General features: G+C 45.0%; 1 protein-coding gene across 5 annotated transcripts in view; it reads right to left on the minus strand.

Annotated features, from left to right (window-relative positions):
* LOC122389206 (endoplasmic reticulum aminopeptidase 1-like) overlaps window positions 1-22706 on the minus strand; it is a 415829-nt gene that overhangs the window by 90079 nt on the left and 303044 nt on the right. For all 5 annotated transcript variants that reach the window (XM_043380990.1, XM_043380988.1, XM_043380986.1 and 2 more), the window contains one exon: window positions 6957-7111. In XM_043380990.1, coding sequence (XP_043236925.1) covers window positions 6957-7111 — 155 coding nt within the window. The remainder of the gene's footprint in view (window positions 1-6956; window positions 7112-22706) is intronic.

Consider the following 22706-nt stretch of genomic DNA (forward strand, 5'->3'; position numbering starts at 1 on the left):
GGGGAGCCACGCGGCTGCCCATGGCGATCCCATGGGTTTGTTTGAAGTAACGTTGTCCGAATCTCAGGTAGTTGTTGGTCAAGCAGTGCTTTAGGAGTTTTTCTATGATAGGTAGGCTAAGGTCTAAAAGGTCTATCTTTTCTTTGTGTTTTGAGATTAGCTTCATTGTGAAATCTATCGCCTCGCTTATGGGAATGTTTCCGTAGAGGTTCGCTACGTCAACTGTGAATAGAATCGAACCGGCTGGCACCTGCTTAGGGAAGGATTCATTTAAGCGGTTGAGAAATTCGTAGGTGTTTTTCAAATGAGCTGGGACGATTATCAGAAGCTGAGTGATGAGCCGTTCCAAAAACCATGTCAGTTTATCCAAGGGGTCACCACAGGCTGAAACTATAGGTCTGAGGGGCATACCGGGCTTGTGGCTCTTTGGTAAACCGTATAACTCAGCAGTCCTAGAAGAGGAGGGCTTTATCGCGTTGACGACTTTGTCACTGACTTTACCTGTTAGGTTTATCGAAATGATTCTTTTTGTCTCAGCTTCAAGTCGGGGCGTGGGATTCTTGGGAATCTGCTCATACTGGGAAGTGATGGTTTGTGCTTTTTGAACATAAGTTTCCTTACGCATATTCCCAGTATGAGCAGATTCCCAAGAATCCCACGCCCCGACTTGAAGCTGAGACAAAAAGAATCATTTCGACAAACCTAACAGGTAAAGTCAGTGACAAAGTCGTCAACGCGATAAAGCCCTCCTCTTCTAGGACTGCTGAGTTATACGGTTTACCAAAGAGCCACAAGCCCGGTATGCCCCTCAGACCTATAGTTTCAGCCTGTGGTGACCCCTTGGATAAACTGACATGGTTTTTGGAACGGCTCATCACTCAGCTTCTGATATTCGTCCCAGCTCATTTGAAAAACACCTACGAATTTCTCAACCGCTTAAATGAATCCTTCCCTAAGCAGGTGCCAGCCGGTTCGATTCTATTCACAGTTGACGTAGCGAACCTCTACGGAAACATTCCCATAAGCGAGGCGATAGATTTCACAATGAAGCTAATCTCAAAACACAAAGAAAAGATAGACCTTTTAGACCTTAGCCTACCTATCATAGAAAACCTCCTAAAGCACTGCTTGACCAACAACTACCTGAGATTCGGACAACGTTACTTCAAACAAACCCATGGGATCGCCATGGGCAGCCGCGTGGCTCCCCCTTTGGCCATTATCTTCATGGACGCGGTAGAAAGCATGATCCTCTCCTCTGCCAATTTACAACCAGCCCTCTATGTAAGATATATTGATGACATTTTCGGAGTATGGACGCACGGGCCTGATGCTCTAGACGCCTTCCTCGATCACCTCAACAACTTCCATCCCTCGCTTAAGTTTTCTATTGAACGCAGCGACCGATCTGACAAAAAACAAATTCCCTTCCTAGACACCATGATAACGCTAGAAAAAAATGGCTCTTTGACAACTGAACTCTACATAAAACCCACGGCCTCTCCCATCATCCTTCCATTCACATCAGCCCATCCCTTCCAAACCAAAAGATCGGTACTCTACTCCCAACTTCTAAGAGCTAAGCGTCTTGGAAGTTCGACACCAGCCCAGGAACGCGGCATGAACAGAATTGAATCGCTGTTCATGTCTAACGGCTACCCCACTAAGCTCATCAGAAAAACAAAATTCTCAGTAAAAACTAACAGCAAAGCCCAAACGCGTGACAATGGTAAGATGAGCCCGGCACAAAAACTATCTAAAAGCCCTTGTGACATCACGTACGTCACTCTTCCCTTCATAGATGACAACCTCTCTAGGAAAATTGAATCCATCGTGAAAAAGTCAAAGCTGTCCATGCGTATAGCATGGCAAAGCGGCCACACTCTCTCTCAGAAACTCACTAACTCAGCTCTAGAAAAGCCACCGTGTCCAGCAGGGAACAAAAAATGTCACTGCTGTCTGGCTGGACTCAAAGGTAGATGCCACGTTAAAAACGTAGTCTATCAGATCTTCTGCAACCTCTGCAAGCAAAAAGCCACGTACATAGGTGAAAGTAAAAGGAGTGTTAGGCTCCGGTTTAACGAGCATCTACGTGACGCCAAAAACCACACAAGAAACACCCCTTTTGGAGAACACTTCATGACTTGTCACTGTAGCGTGGAACCTAGCCACGATGCCCTCTCCATTTCAATTCTTCAAATCTGCAAAGACGTAGCGGAGCTGAAGATCGCCGAGTCCATCGAAATTCGCAATCATCGCCCCACACTTAACACTATGTCATCATCTTGGACGCTCATCAAGCCAGTACCATACTCAGAGCTATAGACGTCATTAGATCACGACAGGCAGGACTTACATTTAGACTAGATCACATCATTTGACACCATCACTCACATACCGTTTTTACAGTATTTCCCCCTTCTGTTATTCATTCTTTCTTTTATCCATTCATTCTTCCTTCAATCATCACAATCATCGTTTACATATACACTGCACACACAAACACACACACACTCACACACACAAACACAGCTGCTCACAAACACAAACACCTACTCACACCTACATGCACACACACAGTCACTCACTCATACATACGAACTAGCACAAGCCTAACAGGGACCGCTGTCTAATGTCTGTTGAGACTGATGTCGAATGTACTACTTAGCAATGTTATACGATCAATGTTATGGTGTGGTAGTATGTTGAATAGGTATCATACTCATATGTACTGTGAACAAGACGCTGATTTGTGGAAGCTTGCGACGTAATATGTGTAAATGTTGGCAATATGTATAACAAGGTTTAGACCAAGCGTATCCCTATCATATCGAACTGTATTAATTTGTTTCATGCAACCATTCATTTTCCTGCCAAGTAAATCTAGATTGACACCTATTTTGGAAGCGCATGCAAAATATCTGTGAGTGATTTTATCCAAATAATGTATTTAGTCTCATGTGTGTCACATACGTCTCTCTTGTTCCATTGTAACACTGTACCACTGAGGAAGGGCCACGCCCGAATATATATTGGTCTTTAATTTTTTAATTCCTTCAGATATGAGCAAGAGGTTATTTTTCATACTCCAAAAATATAAACTTTAAAATTTGACCTGACCTTGACATGGCCTTCACCAGTACATAATCTAAACTGGCCCCAAAGGCTACCTGACCCACATAATCGCATTTCGCATGTAAAATGGACCATAAAGCATGCATCACATGATATTTTCATATTGTGACCCTCAGTGACCTGATCTCTGTGACTAGACCTGGTATCAGTGACCTCAAATAGCAAAATATATGTTTGACGAACAATTCCCCATCGATGATTTTCAGTGAAATGGATTTTACTCGATTCTACAACACATTTCTTGAAATGCCTTTAAACTGTGAAAATTCCATCGGCAGACCCCATCGGGGCGCGGGTTAATAGGTATGTAAAAACACGCTTACATATAACACAAATATTTTCACGAATTAATCGCCTCGCTATCACTATGCGTAAACAAAACCACCCCCGCGGAGTTCCCTTGGAACGGAAAAACGCAGAAATCGAAAAAAGCAGCAACCGAAATACCGCAGAAACAGAAAAAATGCGGCTAGTGTAGCCTGAGCTTAACCCGCGCCCTGCTGGGGGGGGGGGTTTGAACACCCCCCCTGTGGTTTTTCGCGAATATCTCAAAAACGGCTGCGCGGAGCGCCGCCGTTTTTTGTACACCTTATCATACATCAATTCTACACATGTTGTGAAAATTTCAGACCAAGGTCATTCAAGGTCAGGTCACCAGGTCACTTGAAGTGACCTCACCTCATAAAAAGTTTCAATGTCTGTCATAGCTACACCGAGTGACCGATTGCTTTGAAACTTTCAGCGATTGCTAAGAGCAATGGCATGTACAAAATGTATATCTCAGAATTTTGATATCGGTAACCTAAGGTCAGGTCAATTTTGCGACCTCCCCATTATAAGTCAATGGGAGAAAATTGAAATGCGCCTCTTTTGGACGAAAGCCATTATAAACACTCCCAAACACTGAATTACAAGTGGTTTAGACACACTGAACATGAAAATGGTGTCCGTGACCCCTGTTTATGCCCTGAGGTCATCTTAGGTCACGAATGGTATCTAACAGTTTTTCGCAAGTAACTTTTGATAGAGGCATGCTAGAGCGATGAAAACGCCTTAGATGTGTTCAGCTCGACGATACGGATCGACTGATATGCAGCATGACCCTTTCCGGTCAGGTCATGACCTTGACCTGAGGTCAAATTTTCAAGTTGACCTTTCAAGGTCAAGTTGTAGTTCATTCGATGCGTCTTGACGAGAGGAACACGATGCCGGTAAAAGTAAGCTCGTACAAGGCTTGGGTCAAAAGTTATTGCAGAAAAACTGTTTCCGAAAAAATCGGCTATTTTTACAGTTTTTGCCCCCTGCAGGCAAAACCGTTGACGTTAGGTCAAATCTGAGAAAATTACTCAGAAAGGGCGTTAATAGGGCTATCGAATGCGCTTTTCCGCGGCGCTGTAGCTCTTTTCGTTCCCGAGTTATGCGTTGGCTTCTTGGAAATTTTCGACATTCGACCTGGAAATCGGCGAAATTTTGCCTTCAATGACCTCTGGTGACCTGACCTTTGACCTGAGCAAAAAATTGACTGAAGTGATTTCCTCATTATTTTTGACGCTCTTTCGAACGCCGCCTTCTGCGTATCGCTACGTGGCCCAGGAGCCGAGTTAGAAGGGGGGGTGTTCAAACACCCCCCCCCCCCCAGCAGGGCGTGGAAATCCAGGACCCCCAGCCGGGCGCGGGTTAACCCTCGCCCGCACAGGGGGTGCCACCCCCTGGTAGTTTTTCTGCTCTGCACTAAAAACATTTTAAAGCTATAGTCCGTTTTTTTTTTCAAAAGGACGCTGGCTCCAAGTTCATTATCAAAGCTCTCACGTGAGTTTTGGCAGCTTCAGTGTCTGGTCAAGAATTTCTTACCGAAAAATAATCTATTTCAAATTGTGCACGGTAAGTAGCTGAAAATTGTGTCTTAAAAGTGAACATACTATGATGACGTCACTGGTGGCAGCAGGCACCCAAATGTCCGTGCAATGGGTCAAAATTTCGACGAATTTGGCTGAAACTTCGTTTTTCACTGTTGCCGAGGTTATAATCGAATAAGCGGTTCCGTCCATGATAGTTATACGTTACATTGCAATGCAAGTTCGACAGCATGACGTCACTACTGTTCTCATATCTGGTTCCGAAACGCACATATGGAAATTATCGGGAAGAAATCTCGTGTTAAAATTAGGGTGCGTTCGGAGAGCGCGGAATATTCCCCGTCATCGTGAAAATTCCCCGTGTTGCGTTCGGAGAGGGACATTCCATACCACCAATTTCAAGGATCGGCGCTACTGCGCGAAGTTGAGTTCGTGGGATTTTGTTTGGGTTATTTGGGTTGGCCCAGTGCTCCTGCTCTTGCTCTGACTTGCTCTGAAGCTCTTGAAGAAAGAACAACTAAGAAAAATCACAATTATTTTCAAAAAGTCCCATCTGTACTGTGTCCCCCCCCCCACCCCAAACACACACAACACAACACTTCAAATTATCTTTTCATTGCTTCAGAGGACAATCACACAACTGAGTAAGCATTATCAATTGTTGGATTTGCAATAAAACTGATCAGGGTGGAATCAAACGCAAGAAATATCCATTTATATTTAATAATATACTCACTCGAGCATATTGATGGGCGCCGCCATCTTCACGGGAACGACGCGTGAGATGCTTTTTAGATTCCGCGCTTTCCGCGTCCGTTCCGCGGAACTTTCCCCGGGAATCGCTCTCCGAACGGCACATTCGGCGCAAATTTCATGCCGGCGTGGAATATTCCCCGGGAATCTGCCTCTCCGAACGCACCCTTAGTCGACGTTCGATTTTCTCAGGTTCAGCTCTTGCTCGTTTTGCTCGCTAAAACACGTGCTTGTTCGAAAAACATACTTGGAGCCAGAGTCCTTTCGAAAAAAAAAACGAACTATAGAAGCCTGAATTTTTGTATACTGCTTGTCTATCCTTTCTAAGCGTCCTCTGAAAATTTCAAGTTTCTGTGGTTTTTGGTTTCGGAGATATGATCTTGTTTTTCAGGTCATGTCATGACCTAAATGACCAATACTCAATATCTTGCGTTGGCTATGGGTCTTGTGAGCTTTTGACATCTTGATTTCGGTATGCCTTTATCTTACCTCCGACCTATCATGGAACATGTTATTCAACGATGCGCAGATGTCAGGGTCAGGGTCAAGGTCAACCTTGGTCATCTAAAACATTGCATTTTAGGCTTGATGAATTTACTTTTCGTTAAGTTTTTTACTGCATTTTTTAACAAAAGCTTCTCAGATCATGATCTCATGTAATAGGAACACACAAACCAATCAGTGCACACATCAGTATACATGACACAGACACACACAGACATACAGACACATATCATTGACCTTGACCTAGCTCGACCTGAAATGGCCACAGCCAGTAAAAACCTAGTCGGATAGTGTGACAAAGAGCTGTTCTAGCTGGCTTGGCACCACAAACGGCAGCGCCATCGGTATACGATGGGCACCGCACGTGATATTCCAACGGTGGCCCCAAACAGCAACATTTTTAGTTAGACCTGACCTGAAAGGTCAATGATTGACCTAATGAGGTAAAATTGGGTGCCATTGGATTTGTCTCTTCCCCAAAAAAAATATGTTGGTCTTTGACGCGAAGCTCTATCTCCAGCAGGAAGAAAATGGCGCGGGGGTGGCAGCCCCCATGTGCGTTCTAGGATGGGAAAATGGCATGTGCGGGCGAGGGTTAACGACGGAAAGCAGAGCACGGATCACATATGTACTATACATGACTCTGCACTAGGCGGGTGGCGGCAGGTGGTTAGTGTGGCCGTGCGGCGCGGCTCGGCTGCACCTCACCTGGTGGGCCAGCTCGTGCGCCACCACCCGTGTGACCCACTGCTGGATGGCGCTGCCGCCGCTGGACGGCTCGTACAGCAGGCTAGTCAGCCGGAACGTACACAGGCCCCAGTTCTCCATGGCGCCAGCGGCGAAGTCCGGGATGGCCACCAGGTCTGTCGGCGACACATCCGACACTCACACTCGGACACGGCGGCACCCATCCGACACTCACACTCGGACACGGCGGCACCCATGCGACACTCACACTCGGACACGGGCACGGCAGCACCCATCCGACACTCACACTCGGACACGGCGGCACCCATCCGACACTCATACTCGGACACGGCGGCACCCATCCGACACTCACACTCGGACACGGCGGCACCCATCCGACACTCACACTCGGACACGTCGGCACCCATCCGACACTCACACTCGGACACGGCGGCACCCATCCGACACTCACACTCGGACACGGCGGCACCCATCCGACACTCACACTCGGACATCGTTGCGACTACCAAATCAAAGGACCCATCTTATAAAACAATGGTGCTTAATGGAAATATAGCTTTTTCCTCAAATACGTTTTTTTTTTGCTACAGTTTTATGATTGTTGGTGATCAAAACGGAATATAAATAACATTTACAAAAGGAGTTCTAAAAATATTTTCATATAGAAAGAACTATTTTCCATCTTTGATATAGGCTAAAGTGTTTGCAGCGGAAGCTGATTGCTCGTTGACTTATCATATTGCGTAGTTTAAAACAAATTGCATGCTGATTGGCTTTGGCCTCTGTGCGATAGGTGGCTGCATTCTTGGCATTCTTCCGTAAGGCACCGCCATTCCTGCGTAAGGCCCTGATTTAGGAGCGAGAAAAAGAACATCTTTGCCCATGGTGATCATTGGGCTGTAAAGGCTCCTGATTTGTGCTGGTCTCAGCTCAAGCTACAACACTGCTTTTCTAGTTCAAACCAACATGTTAAAAACTTGGTATATTTCCGTTAAATTTGCCCCAAAAGCAATTTTCATCCCTAGATAGATACAAAAGTGCAAAGGGATGGCCTCTGTCATTTACAAATAATAAAACAACACTGAGTGAAGTTAACTGGCAAAGACCAGCCGGCGCGGTGGGTTGGCGGCCTCATATCACCAACTACTGCAATACCTACCTAGCGAGACTGAATCGAGCTACTCCAGAAGCACAAGAAAAGTGTGAACTTCAACACGCGCCTCCCAAACCAGTGTCAAAGTCCCCTGATCTGGCCAATGGCGAGCACATCGCTTTTTTTACGAACAAGCGATTTCATATACTTTTAGGTTTTTAACGTTGAATTGAGCATTGTTAAAGGAAGAATATGACCCATTTCCACAAAATCTGAGTTGGGACCATTGTCTGATAAAACAAAAGTTATAATGTAAACTAAAACCATTTTGCTCAAATCAGTTCCTTGCCATCTATATCTCACCTTGAAGTCACGTAAGCGGGGAGCGCTGAAAATAGCCAGTGAACAAGTACTTACATCACTTTTTGGTACTTAGGTTCATGAAATTCTCTGAAACGAGCGTATTCCTTACCTGTGATCTGCATCATGTCTAGTTACTTATCAATCGTCTAAACTGCCTACCAAACTGCTATTCATGGTTAGGATGTCGCGCGGTGATGCTTACACTTCTCAACAATGAGCTGAGCCGATTGTGCTCACATTTGGCACACCGCTAGACACCGGTTAGTTAACCCGCGCCCGGCTGCTGGGGGTCATGGATTTCGACGTCCTGTTGGGGGGGGGGGGGGGTTTGAACACCCCCTTTCTAACTCGGCTCCTGGGCCACGTAGCGGTACGGGAAAGGCGGTGTTCGAAAGAGCGTCAAAAATAAGGAAGAAATCACTTGGTCACATTTTTGGTCAGGTCACCAGAGGTCATTGAAGGCCAAAATTCGCCGATTTGTAGGTCAGATGTCGACAATGTTCAACAAAGCGACGTACAGCTCGGAAACTAATAAAGCTACAGCGCCGCAGAAAAGCGCATTTGATAGCTCTATTAACGTTCTTTCTGAGTAATTGTCTCATATTTGACCTACCGTCAATGGTTTTGCCTGCAAGGGGCAAAAACTGCCAAAATAGCCAATTTTTTTCGGAAACCGTTTTTCTGCAACAGCTTTTGACTCAAATCTTGCACGAACTTTCTTATACCAGAATCGTGTTCCTCTCGTCAAGACGCGTCGAATGAACTAGCACTTGACCTTAAAAGCTCAATTTTAAAATTTGACCTCATGTCAAGGTCATGACCTGACCGATAAGGATCAAGTTGCATATCAATCGATCTGTTTCGTTAAGCCAAACACATCTAAGGTGTTTTCATTGCTCTGACATGCCTCTATCAAAAGTTATTTGCGAAAAACAGTCAGATGCCATTGGTGACCTGAGATGACCTCAGGGGTCACGGGTGCTATTTTCACGTTCAGTGTGTCAAAGATACTAGTAATTCAGTGTTTTAGAGTGATTTTCATGACTTCCGTCTAAAAAAGGCGACTTTCAATTTTCTCCCATTGACTTATAACGGGGAAGTCGCAAAATTGACCTGTGGCCAGTTTTACCAACAGAAGAATAGCCGCCTGCCGGAATTTTTTTGCCTGAAGACCGCTTCACATACGGAGCGTAAACGGTAAAGCCCTATCCGCTTACGTGCCTATCGCGTGTACGCTCCGTATGTGAAGCGGTCCTTAGGCAAAAAAATCCGACAGGCGGCTATTTTTCTGTTGGTAAAACTGGCCTCTGACTTAAGGTCATCGATATCAAAATTCCAACTGATAAATTTTGTACATATTGCTGCTCTTATCAATCTCTGAAAGTTTTAAAGCGATCGGTCACTCGGTGTAGCTTTGGCAGACATTGAAACTTTTTATGTAGTGAGGTCACTTGATCTGACCTTAAGTGACCTGGGTCTGAAATTTTTAACAGCATATGTAGAAAAGATATATGATAAGGTGAACCAAAAACGGCCGTTTTTGAGATATTCGTGAAAAACCACAGGGGGATGGGGTGTTCAACCCCCCCCCCCCCAGCAGGGCGCGAGTTTTAACCCGGCGGCCGCTGGGCCTCCAAGCTACTCGCCGGCCGCCGCGCTGGGGGGGGGGGGGGGGGGCATTTAGCTGTCCCTCCTTTACTTCTCCGACGATATCAGTCGGTGACACACCAGGGAAATAAGCTAAAATTAGAGCGCTCTATTTATTGCTCCCGCTACTTCACCGTCTCCCATAGGGTCCTGTGTTGAGCTGGTGTCGAGGCTCTAAAAATTACGCCGATTTTTGCACCCTTCTCACGAAAACCGCTCGGACCGTCTGGAAACTAATTGTTCCGCTCTAAAAATTTCATGGTCGACGGGAAAATGAACGAGAAAAAGATTGGTCCTGAAATAATTCTGAACTCCCTGTAGAACATATCGAAATATGGCTGCAAACTAGGAGCATGTCAAAATCGACAAAACAATACAAATAAATTTACCGGGATTTTTTTATTTTCCATGCATCTGTACATATATGAAATCAGTCAGTCGGATCATCTTCTGTTTAATAAATAATTCCACAAATGCAATCAAGAAAAAAAAAAACATTTTTGCTGTGACAGCAGTTTTGGCATTGTGCCAGTAGTGTGGCGTGCGCGGTGCTGTGTGGTCGTCGGGGTGGAGTTGTGAGTAGGTATTTTCGGTGTTTTAAATGGTTGATGGCCGTTGGAACCAGCTTTATATTATTTCCTACCTATTTTTGCATCAAGTTATTGCTTTGAAAGATCATTGAAACCCCTTATCTCTTCATGAGACGCGATCATATTCATCGTCGACGAAAATGGCACGGGAATCGATGTGCGTTTCGATCGAAATAAATCGTAAACTAAATAATCTTCGATGATAAGTATCATATTCTAGTGACACAGCCACTTGCTGGGTGGTTTTCTGATAATTACCTGATAATCATTTCTCCTTTTCCTGTACAGAAACTATTTTTTTTTTCAAAGCAACCCAATTTTTATGAAAGGCGGCTTGCTCATTGACATTTCATGTTTTTGTTTTGTTATTGCTGGCAGTATTTACTTATATAAAAATCAAAACGTCTACGTATGTATGTATGTATGTAACGCGTCAGTCACGCTTGGCGGGCTATTGCTCCGGAACGGTGCGGGCTACGGGGTTGAAACTTTCGCGCCGGGTCGGACGCGTGCATCTGTTTGTCGTATTAAATTTTGGTGGGGGCGGGTTCGGTGGTTTGCACGTGGCGGGCGCATCTTTGCGGGATTTTGGCGGCGGCCGGCGCCGGGCAGACGGCACGTGCCGTAGGCTCAGTTTCTTCGCTTGCAAAACTGGGTGAAATCAGAGCCGGAAGGTCACTGACCTTTGGCAATGAATACCGGAACAGAGCACCGCCGGCCAGGAGGAGACGCCAAATTTATTCTTGCAATAACTCAGCCGATACCGGGCCGATTTTAATGAAAATTGATTCATTACGCTGCGCGTAATGCTGTCCCTCTAGTTACATATATAAAAATCAAAATGTCCGTATGTATGTATGTAACGCGTCAGTCACGCTTGGCGGGCTATTGCTCCGGAACGGTGCGGGCTACGGGGGTGAAATTTTCGACGCAAGTCGGACGCGTGCATCTGTTTGTCGTATTAAATTTTGGTGGGGGTGGGTTCGGTGGCTTGCACGTGGCGGGCGCATCTTTGCGGGATTTTGGGCCGCGGCCGGCGCCGATCAGAAAGCACGTGCCCTAGGCTCAGATTGTTCGCTGCAAAACTGAGGGAAATCAGAGCCGGCAGGTCACTGACCTTTGGCAATGAATACCGGAACAGAGCACCGCCGGCCAGGAGGAGACGCCAAATTTATTCTGGCCATAACTTGGCCGCTACTGGGTCGATTTTAAAGGGAGATAATGACCTTTTTCCACAAAATCTGAGTTAGGACCATTTTCTGACAAAACACAACAAGTTATAATGTAAATTAAAACCATTTTGCTCAATTCGGTACCTTGCCGCAAATATCTCAACTTGAAGTCACGTTAGCGGGGAGCGCTGAAAATGACCGTTGAATTAGTACTTACATCACTTTTTGGTACTTGCATGTAATTTTGTAAAATGAGCGTATTCCTTACATTTGATCTTCATCACATCTAGTTAGTTAATGGTCGCTATAGTGCCTTCAAAAGATATTCATGGTTTGGGGGTGGTTTATGTCTAAATTTACGCAACTATTTTTCCTGTTCATCATCTGACGCCATATGCTGCTATTTTAGTAGCAACGACTCAATTTTGAATCGGTCCCGCCGACTGCACAATAAAAGAAGATAGATACAACACTTTTGCGGCATCACTGAAAAACTTATGCAGTACTGTTACCAAAATTCTCATAACACCGTTCGACAGACCTGAAGTCTTTTTGAAATAAATGTGCTTGTATTTTTCGCTTCAGGCTCTGACGCCAAAATAATGAATTTCGTAGTCGCAATCGCAAGATTTGGCTGCGTTTCTGGCGCATGCCGTTCATTTGTGGCGCAAAATAATACTTGGAAACAAAGAAGAGTAGGCACTATGTACCCCCGAATTAGAATCTAATTAATTCTAAACCGAATTAACTCTAATTCAAATTAGAATCCTTACAACCAAGCAACGACAAGGCGATAACATAAACAAAAACCCAAGCGTCACTGTTTGAAACAAAAGCGCCATATACTGCGACTTTTTTATAGAGAAGGACAACGCATTTCGGTGGGTGTTACAAGTACTGCAAGTACTGCTTCTTTTTTGCAAAAATAAAAACCTTTTTCACATACGAAAATGTGCTAGGAAATTTTCATATTTTATAGAAACTACAGTAGAAATAGTATAGATGTCGAGTAATTCTTATTTAAGAAAAAAGAAAGCTCATTATCTCCCTTTAATGAAAATTGATTTATTACGCTGCGCGTAATGCTGTCCCTCTTTACGCTGCGCGTAATGCTGTCCCTCTAGTTACTTATATAAAAATCAAAACGTCTGTACGTATGTATGTATGTAACGCGTCAGTCACGCTTGGCGGGCTATTGCTCTGGAACGGTGCGGGCTACGGGGGTGAAATTGTCGACGTAAGTCGGACGCGTACATCTGTTTGTTGTATTACATTTTGGAGGGGGTGCGCTCGGTGGTTTGCACGTGGTGGGCGCATCTTTGCGGGATTTTGGGCCGCGGCCGGCGCCGATCAGAGAGCACGTGCCCTGGGCTCAGATTGTTCGCTGCGAAAATCTTGAAAATAACAGCGCCGACAATAATCTTCCGTAATTTGCTCTTGAGTTCGAATCAAAGAACATAAAAGATAATATGACTAAAAAACGCACAACTAAACATAACTTACAAACAACTTTTTAACATTTTTTGGTTGGCTCAAGTAAACCCAATTAACTGGCCCTGCTGCACGAGGATAAAAACATAAATCATGCGCCATAAATGGACAGTGAGCTTTTACTGTGAAAATTTAAAGAAATAAAAAGACATCGCAGTCGGAATTTACATATATAAAAATCAAAATGTCTGTACGTATGTATGTATGTAACGCGTCAGTCACGCTTGGCGGGCTATTGCTCCGGAACGGTGCGGGCTACGGGGGTGGAATTTTGGGCTCAAGTCGGACGCGTGCAACTGTTTGTCGTATTAAATTTTGGTGGGGGTGCGCTCGCCGGTTTGCACGTGGCGGGCGCATCTTTGCAGCATTTTGGGCCGCGGCCGGCGCCGAGCAGACGGCACGCGCCTTAGGCTCAGATTGTTCGCTTTCAAAACTGAGCGAAATCAGAGCCGGCAGGTCGTTGACCTTTGGCAATGAATACCGGAACAGGGCACCGCCGGCCAAGAGGAGACGCCAAATTTATTCTGGCCATAACTCGGCCGCTACTGGGCCGATTTTATTAAAAATCGATTCATTACGCTGTGCGTAATGCTGTCCCTCTTTACGCTGCGCGTAATGCTGTCCCTCTAGTTTTGATATAATAAATGCAATATGATTTTTTGCAATAATAAAACCTAAGACAAACCTAAGTTAATGCGTCAATCAAACACCCAACAGAAAGACTGCGAGTCCTTGTGAGTTGAAGTAGAATATTCTATGAATGTGTTTTATGGAATATGCCACATTTTAAGTAAATTTATTACTTGATGCTGATAGCTGAGTATGTGAACTATGCCACAATATAATTTCATTTTCTGGTTTTGGAATAGCCGGCAGTATTTTACTTCAACAAATGTAATATAAAAGTTTAATAACAGCCAACATAAGGGGGTTTCAGCAGATAATGTTTGTACCTTATGCATTACCTTTTCTTCTGCAGGACCACGCTTCCGCTGGGTGGTCGACATTTGCCTCCTGAAGAAGTTGAGCAACATGAAGACCACCAGATGAGGTGTCTGCAGTTCATGTGGAACTCTGCAGAATATAAGTGTTATGCCAACCACAACCAAAGTGCTGTGATCGTGGAGGCATGTAAGGCCCTAAATACAGAGGCATGAACCTCATGACACCACTTCAGATTTGCAGTTGTACCAAAGTGTGATTCAAACCACCTGAGGCATCTCACTCAATGCGTGAACAGTGTGATCATTGTGCAGTGTTCAGCTGCACCTAAGACATCTATTAGTGACTTGTTTTGCAATTAGCCACCAAAAGCATTTTTTGGGCTGGCCGCTGTAATTGGGTGAGACTAATTGCTTACTTCGAAATCTAAGCTGTGTTGCGGCATTGGCGGTTATGTGCGACGTGTATGCCGCATGATTAGTAAGCGGCGACCACTAAATTAAAGACCTAAACGCTCCAACCTGTTTTCAATGAATAACACTGCATACCAAAAATGCCAATCGCTCTCGTCGTAAGATATTTAGATTTAAATAACTAATTTATCTGCATCATCATTTTGAACCAAATTAATGCTTTCAACTTAGTACTCACTCACTCCTTCCTTCGTTGGCTCCAAACAGTAGGGTAACTGTGGGGAAGACGCACCCCTGGGTTAAACGCCTCCCCTTAAAAAATCGTATTTCTTATCGACGGATAGGTGTTTTATCCTGTCTTTCAGAACAATCAGCTGCTTGTTTACGTAGGTCTCTATTTCCGGTTCTGCGTCTTGAAGAGCAGCGTGGGTAGGTGCTGATGTTGGTTTGGGGTGTTGTTTTTGTTGTTTTTACAGAAGATTCCTAATATTTTGATGCCCTCTTTATATCACAAAACTTGCTATTGTGCACATCACTCAAAACTGCGTTTTATTGTCATTCTGTTGAACGTATTATGCTGCGGCGTTAGTGGCGCGTTTTTTGTCAATATTTTGTTGACTGGAAATGGAGTGGATGGGGCAAGACGCCTACTCGATGCATGGGGCAAGACGCCCCCAGTTTTCTGAAAGGGGGGCGTTTTGCACGGTGGTGAGAGTGCACGGTAGCGCCCTGTAGGTCGGGGCCGAAAAGGCCTCTCCCTGTCCTTTTTTGCTGATATATCCTAAACGACTGCAGATATCGTCACCAAACTTTCAGGACTCCTCCAGGCATCCATTTTACACATTGCAACAAAATTTTATTCCAAAGGCTATGATAGGTTGACCACAAATGACGTCAGAATGACGTCAAGTTCTGCCATGTTCATCATTTTCTGTTGATGGATGGGGTGGGGGCGCTTTGCACATGGGTGTGGGCGTATTACCCAGGGTATGGGGCAAAACGCCCTTTTGTAAGGGTATGCGAAAACCTTTTTGGGGGGTTAAATACCACACGCAGGTGTCTTATCTTGGTCTCAAAGCGTAGTAAAAAGAATGAGCTACATGATGGTGCCCAAAGGTTTAAGTAATCTGTGTTGGGTTGAGTGTCAGAAGGTTTCGCGCTTAAGGGGGGCGTTTTTGACCTATTCACCCTACTTCGATTGTCTGGAAATCGTATGCCAAATCCCGCACCTGTATACGACTGGTGCATATAAAGGCCGATGTAAGAATTTCAATAGGCTCTCGCATGCGATTTCCTGGCTACCCAAAATGTCTGTTTCAGTCATGCTATCAAAACATGGTATGTCAGCCCTCTCACCAGCTTGTAGTGCCCCTGACCGTCATTAAAAGCCTAGTTTCCCTCCATCATCTCTACTAGATTTAGGTGATGCTCCGACAAATTCACAAACAAGACCGAACTTGTTCGGAGTTCGGACTGTGAGTTAACCCTCGCCCTTTAGGGGGGGGGGGTCGAACGGACTCCCCTCGTTTTTTCGCAAATAACTCGCGTAAAAAGCGGCCGATCACGACATAACTTTTAGTACCCTCGCGTTGATCAATTTTACACCTACCCTGAAAATTTCATGACCCTGACGCAAATAACCTTTGACCTGTGACCTACTTTTCGAGACCATGTTTGGCCGGAACCGCGATTCAGCGTATGTCGGCTCGCATTAGCAGCGCGTTTGCAGTCTTTTCGTGGTTTCAAGCGTTCAAACATGTGATATGATGTTGCCCCCATGCATTAGGGTGGGTGTCAAGGTCACCTGAAGGTCAGCTCAGGTCATTGACCTTTGGTGACCTCGGTTCACGTTTTCGAGTTTGACATGTTTCTAGGCCAGTTTTTTTTCGAGCTGAATTCGAATTAAGCAACCACATGAACGTTTACAAAGTAGTTTTGGTGCCTTCGTAACATGTTACGAGGCTGTCAGAGGCGGTTGACACCTACTACAAATACCTGGCAGGACCTCTACTGGTTGACCTGACCTGACCTAACCCGACCTGGCCTAAATGAATGAAGACATCATCTGTGATCAAAACTAGCATGATATTCGTGATCAGCACCCCGAAAAACCCCGTAGCAGCCACACTACGACGTTCTAACAGGTCCCAATTTTCCCGCCTTTTGGGTCATTGACCTGACCTGGAAGGTCAACCGATGACCTAAGACCTTAAAATTGGGTATCATCGGCTTTTTCTCGTCACGGGCAACACGCTCGTTTTTTCCGCGAAGCTCTAGCTTGATCAGGAGCGAAACGGCAAGGGGTTATACCTTATACGTTCGCGGCTGGAAAAACACCAATACGGGCGAGAGTCATGTTGAAAGTATTAATTTGGTTCAAAACAATGATGTAGATAAGTTAGTTATTTAAATCTAAATATCCTATGACGAGAGCGATGGACATTTTTGGTATGCAGTGTTATCCATTGAAAACAGGTCAAAGCTATTGAGTTTTTAATTTAGTGGTCGCCGCTTACTAATCATGCGGCATACACGCCGCACATAACCGCCAATGCCGCAACGCAGCTTAGATTTCGAAGTAAGCATTTAGTCTCACCCCTGTAATTTGTTGTGCACTGCGCAATAGTGGTAGTGTTTTGTCACCTGTCAAGTTGTCAGTTGTGCATGTTGCATGTTTCTCTCCCCTCGGCCCTCATTATCAGTTAAGTGGTGAAGACAGAAGTGAGCCAGACGGAGAAAAAGAGAGTCTAGACAAGATAGGGAATTGGGGCCTCCATCGGGGAGTGGGAGGACATGATTTCCTTCTCCACATCACTCAGTCTCCCCAGATCTCCATTGACTGTCTGTCAACCACCTAACTTGACAGTATTTGCTGATAGTGTCAGAAAAGAAGTGATTGTAGACATTTTTATGGAATATGAGCTCCGTTTCATGCATGTTCCAGTGGTCATTTTGTCACATGTCCCATAGTGTAATAAATTGAAACTGTTGTTCCCTTTTGAAGGTACTCGCGGATGCAGAAAGCATTGGGCCTAATTATTGAACGCCCCCTTCTATCAGCGACGCACGAAATCGACAAATATCATCCTTTTTAGAACAGGAGGAAACGAAAACTTGTGAACATAGCTGTACCTACAACAGTGCATAAGGAATTGAAATTCTGGGAGTTTTTGAAATTCGGAGAAACTCAAGTCTTCGACAGGTATGCCCCCTTGTACGTCAAAGACCGCCTTAAAACAAACGTCTACAAATGAAGGCAGTATTCGTATGTTCGTTGTAATTGCGGCAGCCTAGCAACATGCATTGCGGTCCGATGGCGAACTCCAGCTTCAGAGTAATCATCCCATATTGTACGACTTAAAGATATTGATTTCTATGGCGGTTTGCAATTGCTAGCCACGTCTTATCTCAGTGCGGTGGCACCGCATCGGCCCACTCGGCCGCTCTAAAATTAACGTATGGAGGAGGATGGTGCCTCTTATTTTAGCTTCTCCGCTGACTGCGGGGAGCGCCGCCGCCGAGGTAGGAGCAATAATTAGCGTTTGGGACTAATTTCCACGCTTAATTAACATTTCAATTTTATTTTAATTAATTCATGTTAATATTTGACGCATTCTCTTTCTATTGATACCATCCACCGGTCTGAGAAGTACTGCCTTGCTGCGTAAGGGCCGATAAAAGATCACGCTTTTAGGGGTATCTCTTCAACATGGGGCAGGAGCAATAAATAGAGCGCTCTAATTTAAGCTTATTTCCCTGGTATGTCACCAACTGATATCGTCGCAACGCGAAGAGAGAGAGACGCGAAACTTTGCACACATCTTCCTGAATACCTAGCCGAGGTTGTGTCTAAATTGAGTGTCGATGCCATTTGAAATGACGTCACAGTGACGTCAGAGGTCAAATTATAGATTTGCAACTCTCAGCTTCCTCACGATATATCCGACATATGAGACCGAAGATTAAGGACTGATTATTGGCCAGGAACTAGATGAAAGCGTACTTAGATGTTTTAAGATGACAGCAGGTGCTGTCGTGGTTCATTTACAGTTGAGTTTCATGCTCAGCGACATCAGAAACGGTCCATATCGGAAAACGACAAAACTTTATTACGTCACTGTGACGTCATCTTAGTGCTACAACCACCAAATTTTCCTTAAACATTGCCTAGGTATTCATTTGAAGCTATGCAATGTTTCACGTTCGTAAATTCGTAGCTCATCAGGTTTCGAAGATATTCCACAAAACGTAAAGGGGGCGGGCAACTTTATGCCCCCCCCCCCCCCCCAGCGGCTCGTGGGTTAAGGGTGCCGTGCACAAGTCAGTCGGAAGCAGCCCTCCATGTAGCTCTGCACGTGCAGTGCAGTGTTAAAGGGACCCTCCTACTTTTAAAAAAGTTAATGAATTGGAATAAAAGTCATGTACCAAGGTACAGGAATAGCAAAAATTAATACCTACCAAATTTCACCGAAAAATATTCACCGGTTTTTGAAATATTAGACTTCTACTTTTATTATTTTTGGGAGGATTCACTGTTCCCAAGACGTCATTGGACGTCACAACGACACACAGCAACAGTTTTTTAGCATTAGATATTAAATCGCTAGACCTGCGCTGACGTCACAAATTCTAAGGGGACATTCAAATGCATTTGCGTAGAATCTGAAAACTGCAACTTTGAAATTAAATATCTCCGAATTAAAGCTTTTCTCGATGTTGTGAGTGCCCAAACCCAGTGGCGCAGCCAGGATTTCACTTCGGGGGGTCATCGCCTCCAAAGCGGGCCCCCTAGTGTGCGGGCCCCCACCCATTTTTTTCAGAATCTCTCCATATTTAATACGCATTCTGCTGAGCGGGCTTCCTTTACCTACACGATAACCCTGAGCGTGTTTGAATAAGAAAGTTTTGATAGAACAATAGCTCGGTAATCACCCGGTGTTCAATTTCTGCACAAATTGACCACGACAGAGATAAACTGCTACTATGAAAAATGAATTCGTATCTTTCGAGGCCAAAATGTGCCCCTTCCGCAATATGCATAGCATATATGCAAACGGAACTGTGACCTGTTTCCGTCGGACAAGTTATAAGTAGTCCCGTGTGTCTGTCCTAAGTCATCTATTGGCTGCTGAAGTAGATTGTGCCTTTATTCTTCTTCATTACGTGAATTCGCTTACAAGAAGTTTTAACGCGCTCACATGGGACATGCATTGCCTTGGGCCGGTTATTGTGGTGTGGTGATGTGGTGACGTAGATTCTGTCTGTTACCGTGGTCCCGGCATGGTGTTACTTAGCGCGGGGTACAGGCAAGACCGTTGCACCTTACGCGTTGAAATTTGCGCAACTTATAGAACAAGGATGGACAACGTGCCTTTAAGAGGTCTCAGCTTGATCGGGTCGATAGCGAGTGCTTGAAAAGTGCAAATTCGCGTCATAGACTTTACATGTATAAATCGGCTTGCAAAATCGGGCGAAACTGGCTAATTTGCCCCGGCCCCCGCCGAAGTCAGTTGGTAGCACTGCTGCTCCACGGCGTACATTTCCTACCAGCCCATAGGGTTTACATGTTAAATGGCCTGTTTTCAGCGAGCGATATCTCGGTCAACCTTTGAAGGAATCAATGGTTCTTAGTCTCAAATGATAGATCGATGAATTTTCTTTCGACAATTCCTCTACCATTTTTCACGAAACCCAGCCGATCTTCTACGGCGTACAGGGTAAAGATTTCTCTGCACGCCAGCACCCGCGATCCGCCTCTCCGATCGTCGGCGCGCGGTCCTCGGTAGCGCAGTCGGTAGCGTATCGGGCTACGGATCCGAGGGTCGTGAGTTCGAATCCTGGGAGCGCCGCGTGATTTTGGCTAGAATCGAATGATGTAGATTCTTGAATGTTTGCATAATGCATAATCAATTATTGATAGCTAATGGAATGTATCTGCCCACTAATCGGCCCCTAAAACCTGTTATTTTAGAAATTTAAGAAATGAATGTCACGTGCGCGTCACAACTGCCAACCATAAGCGTTACCATATTCTAGTTTGAACTAACTTTTTGCTAGTCCCGACCACATATAGTTGGTTTTCTAGTAGGTATACTAGAAATTCCTACCAAAGTTCGTCCTACCCGTCACTCAATATACCCTGAATTTGCCCGACACGGGTTCAGTCCCCGTGCAATATCTCGGTAACTGTGGGACCAATCGGCACGGGGAAAACAGCATCGTATGTGTAAGTGCACCGCGACTCGGCGGTGTCGAAAGAGTCAGCGCTCGAGAATAACCAACAATAAGAATAATAAAATTTGAATACTAGGAAGTAGGAGGATTTTAAGTGAAGGAAATGAAGAAGTAGATATTTAGTTTAAGTTGCCTTTTTGTTTTATTCAAATTGTGTTACGTTAGCCCTGAAACCGTCAAAATTACTTTTAAACGAAGACGAAAGCCAGCAGACGGAAACAAGAAGACGAAGACACGAAGACGAAGACACGAATGAAGAAGAAGAAATCGCGACTCGAAATACGAAAAGAACGAATAGAATACGACGACGACCATCGGCGATAAATAGTTGCCACTAGGGTGACCCGCGTGCTCCGCAACGCGAAAAGGGGTACTTACGATCGGCGGGTGTTCGGTTGTTCTTGTGTCGGTTCGGTTATCTATCCATTTCGGTCGATTGCTTTTTGACGGCTAAACGTTTTGGTTTGTGGAAAAAATATCCACCGCATCGAGGTGCCCGTGTCTGATAAGCATGCTTTCCACTTCAGAATCTGTCAAATGTGCTTTATAATTGAGGTGCGTAGTTTTAAGACAAATGAAAGGCGTAGATAATTTTCGCTAAAAATCGTTTTGCAGAGGTTTAAAACATTTATATTTTTAAGAATACTGTTGCTTGTCATGCAAACGTGATGATTGGATCTTGGAGAGAATTGAATGCTCTTTCTAATGATAGCATTTTCAATTGTCAAGCGTATCAGGTTAAGCAGCAAATCCCGTGTATCTTTTTAGTGGCACATTATGGACAAATACCATTTTAATTCAGCGATTTTTCCACATTGTTTTTGATCAATTAGCTGTCCACAATTTTTCCATGAGAGGCGGTACATTTCTCTTGGCAATTGACGTTGTTTCAACTCTCTCAGTCTGATGGTCACGGGAAAATAAAATAAAATCCAAAATCCGTTTAAAATGGCACTTTTTGAAATGAAATTGCCCTCACACTTGCACGTGGTGCGTGCCGCCCCTGCACCGCACACTATTCGATTGCCCGTTCGATTCTCTACACGATGCTGTTTTCCCCGTGCCGATCGGGCGCACGGCTACCGAGATATTGCACGGGGAACGGACCCGTGTCGGGCAAATTTAGCCATTTTCGCCCGTTTTTGCCAGCCGATTTATACATGTAAAGTCTATGACGCGAATTTGCACTTTTTGGGCACGCGCCACGCGCTCGCTATCGATCCGATCGAGCCGAGACCGCTCAAAGGCACGTTGTCCATCCTTGTTCTATAACTTGCGCAAATTTCAGCGCGGTAGGTGCAACGGTGTGGTCTGTAACCCGCGCTACGTAGCACCATGTCGCGACCTTCGTAATAGACAGAAACTACGCCCTCCTCAAATAGTAATATAGACAAGCGGCTGCGCCACTTGCTTTGCTGCGTGGTAGGAAAAATTGCGGCACCAGCCAATTTGCTTTCGAATGGTGTTTGATTCATGTCGATGTGTCGTCTAGAAGCATAGATATGGACGGAAATGTGAAGAGAATTTAAAAAAGAACTGTTCTGAGGGCTTTGTTGGATAAAATTTGGGTGATACGGGGTCAAGACGGGTCAAAGGGGTCAGCCCCGGTCACTTTGGGTCAGGCTAGGTCACATAGGTCACCTCTCGTCCGCTGGGATCAGCCCGGGCCACTGTTCTGCTTTTGCCTCCATCCCTATCCCTATCCCTACCACTACCCCTACCACTACCCCTACCACTACCACTACCCCTACCCCTACCCCTACCACATCTACCCCTACCACATCTACCCCTACCCCTACCACTAC

Source organism: Amphibalanus amphitrite, unplaced genomic scaffold (genome assembly GCF_019059575.1).
Source record: "Amphibalanus amphitrite isolate SeventyFive unplaced genomic scaffold, NRLGWU_Aamphi_draft 000348F_arrow, whole genome shotgun sequence".
Classification (NCBI taxonomy): Eukaryota; Metazoa; Arthropoda; class Thecostraca; order Balanomorpha; family Balanidae; genus Amphibalanus; species Amphibalanus amphitrite.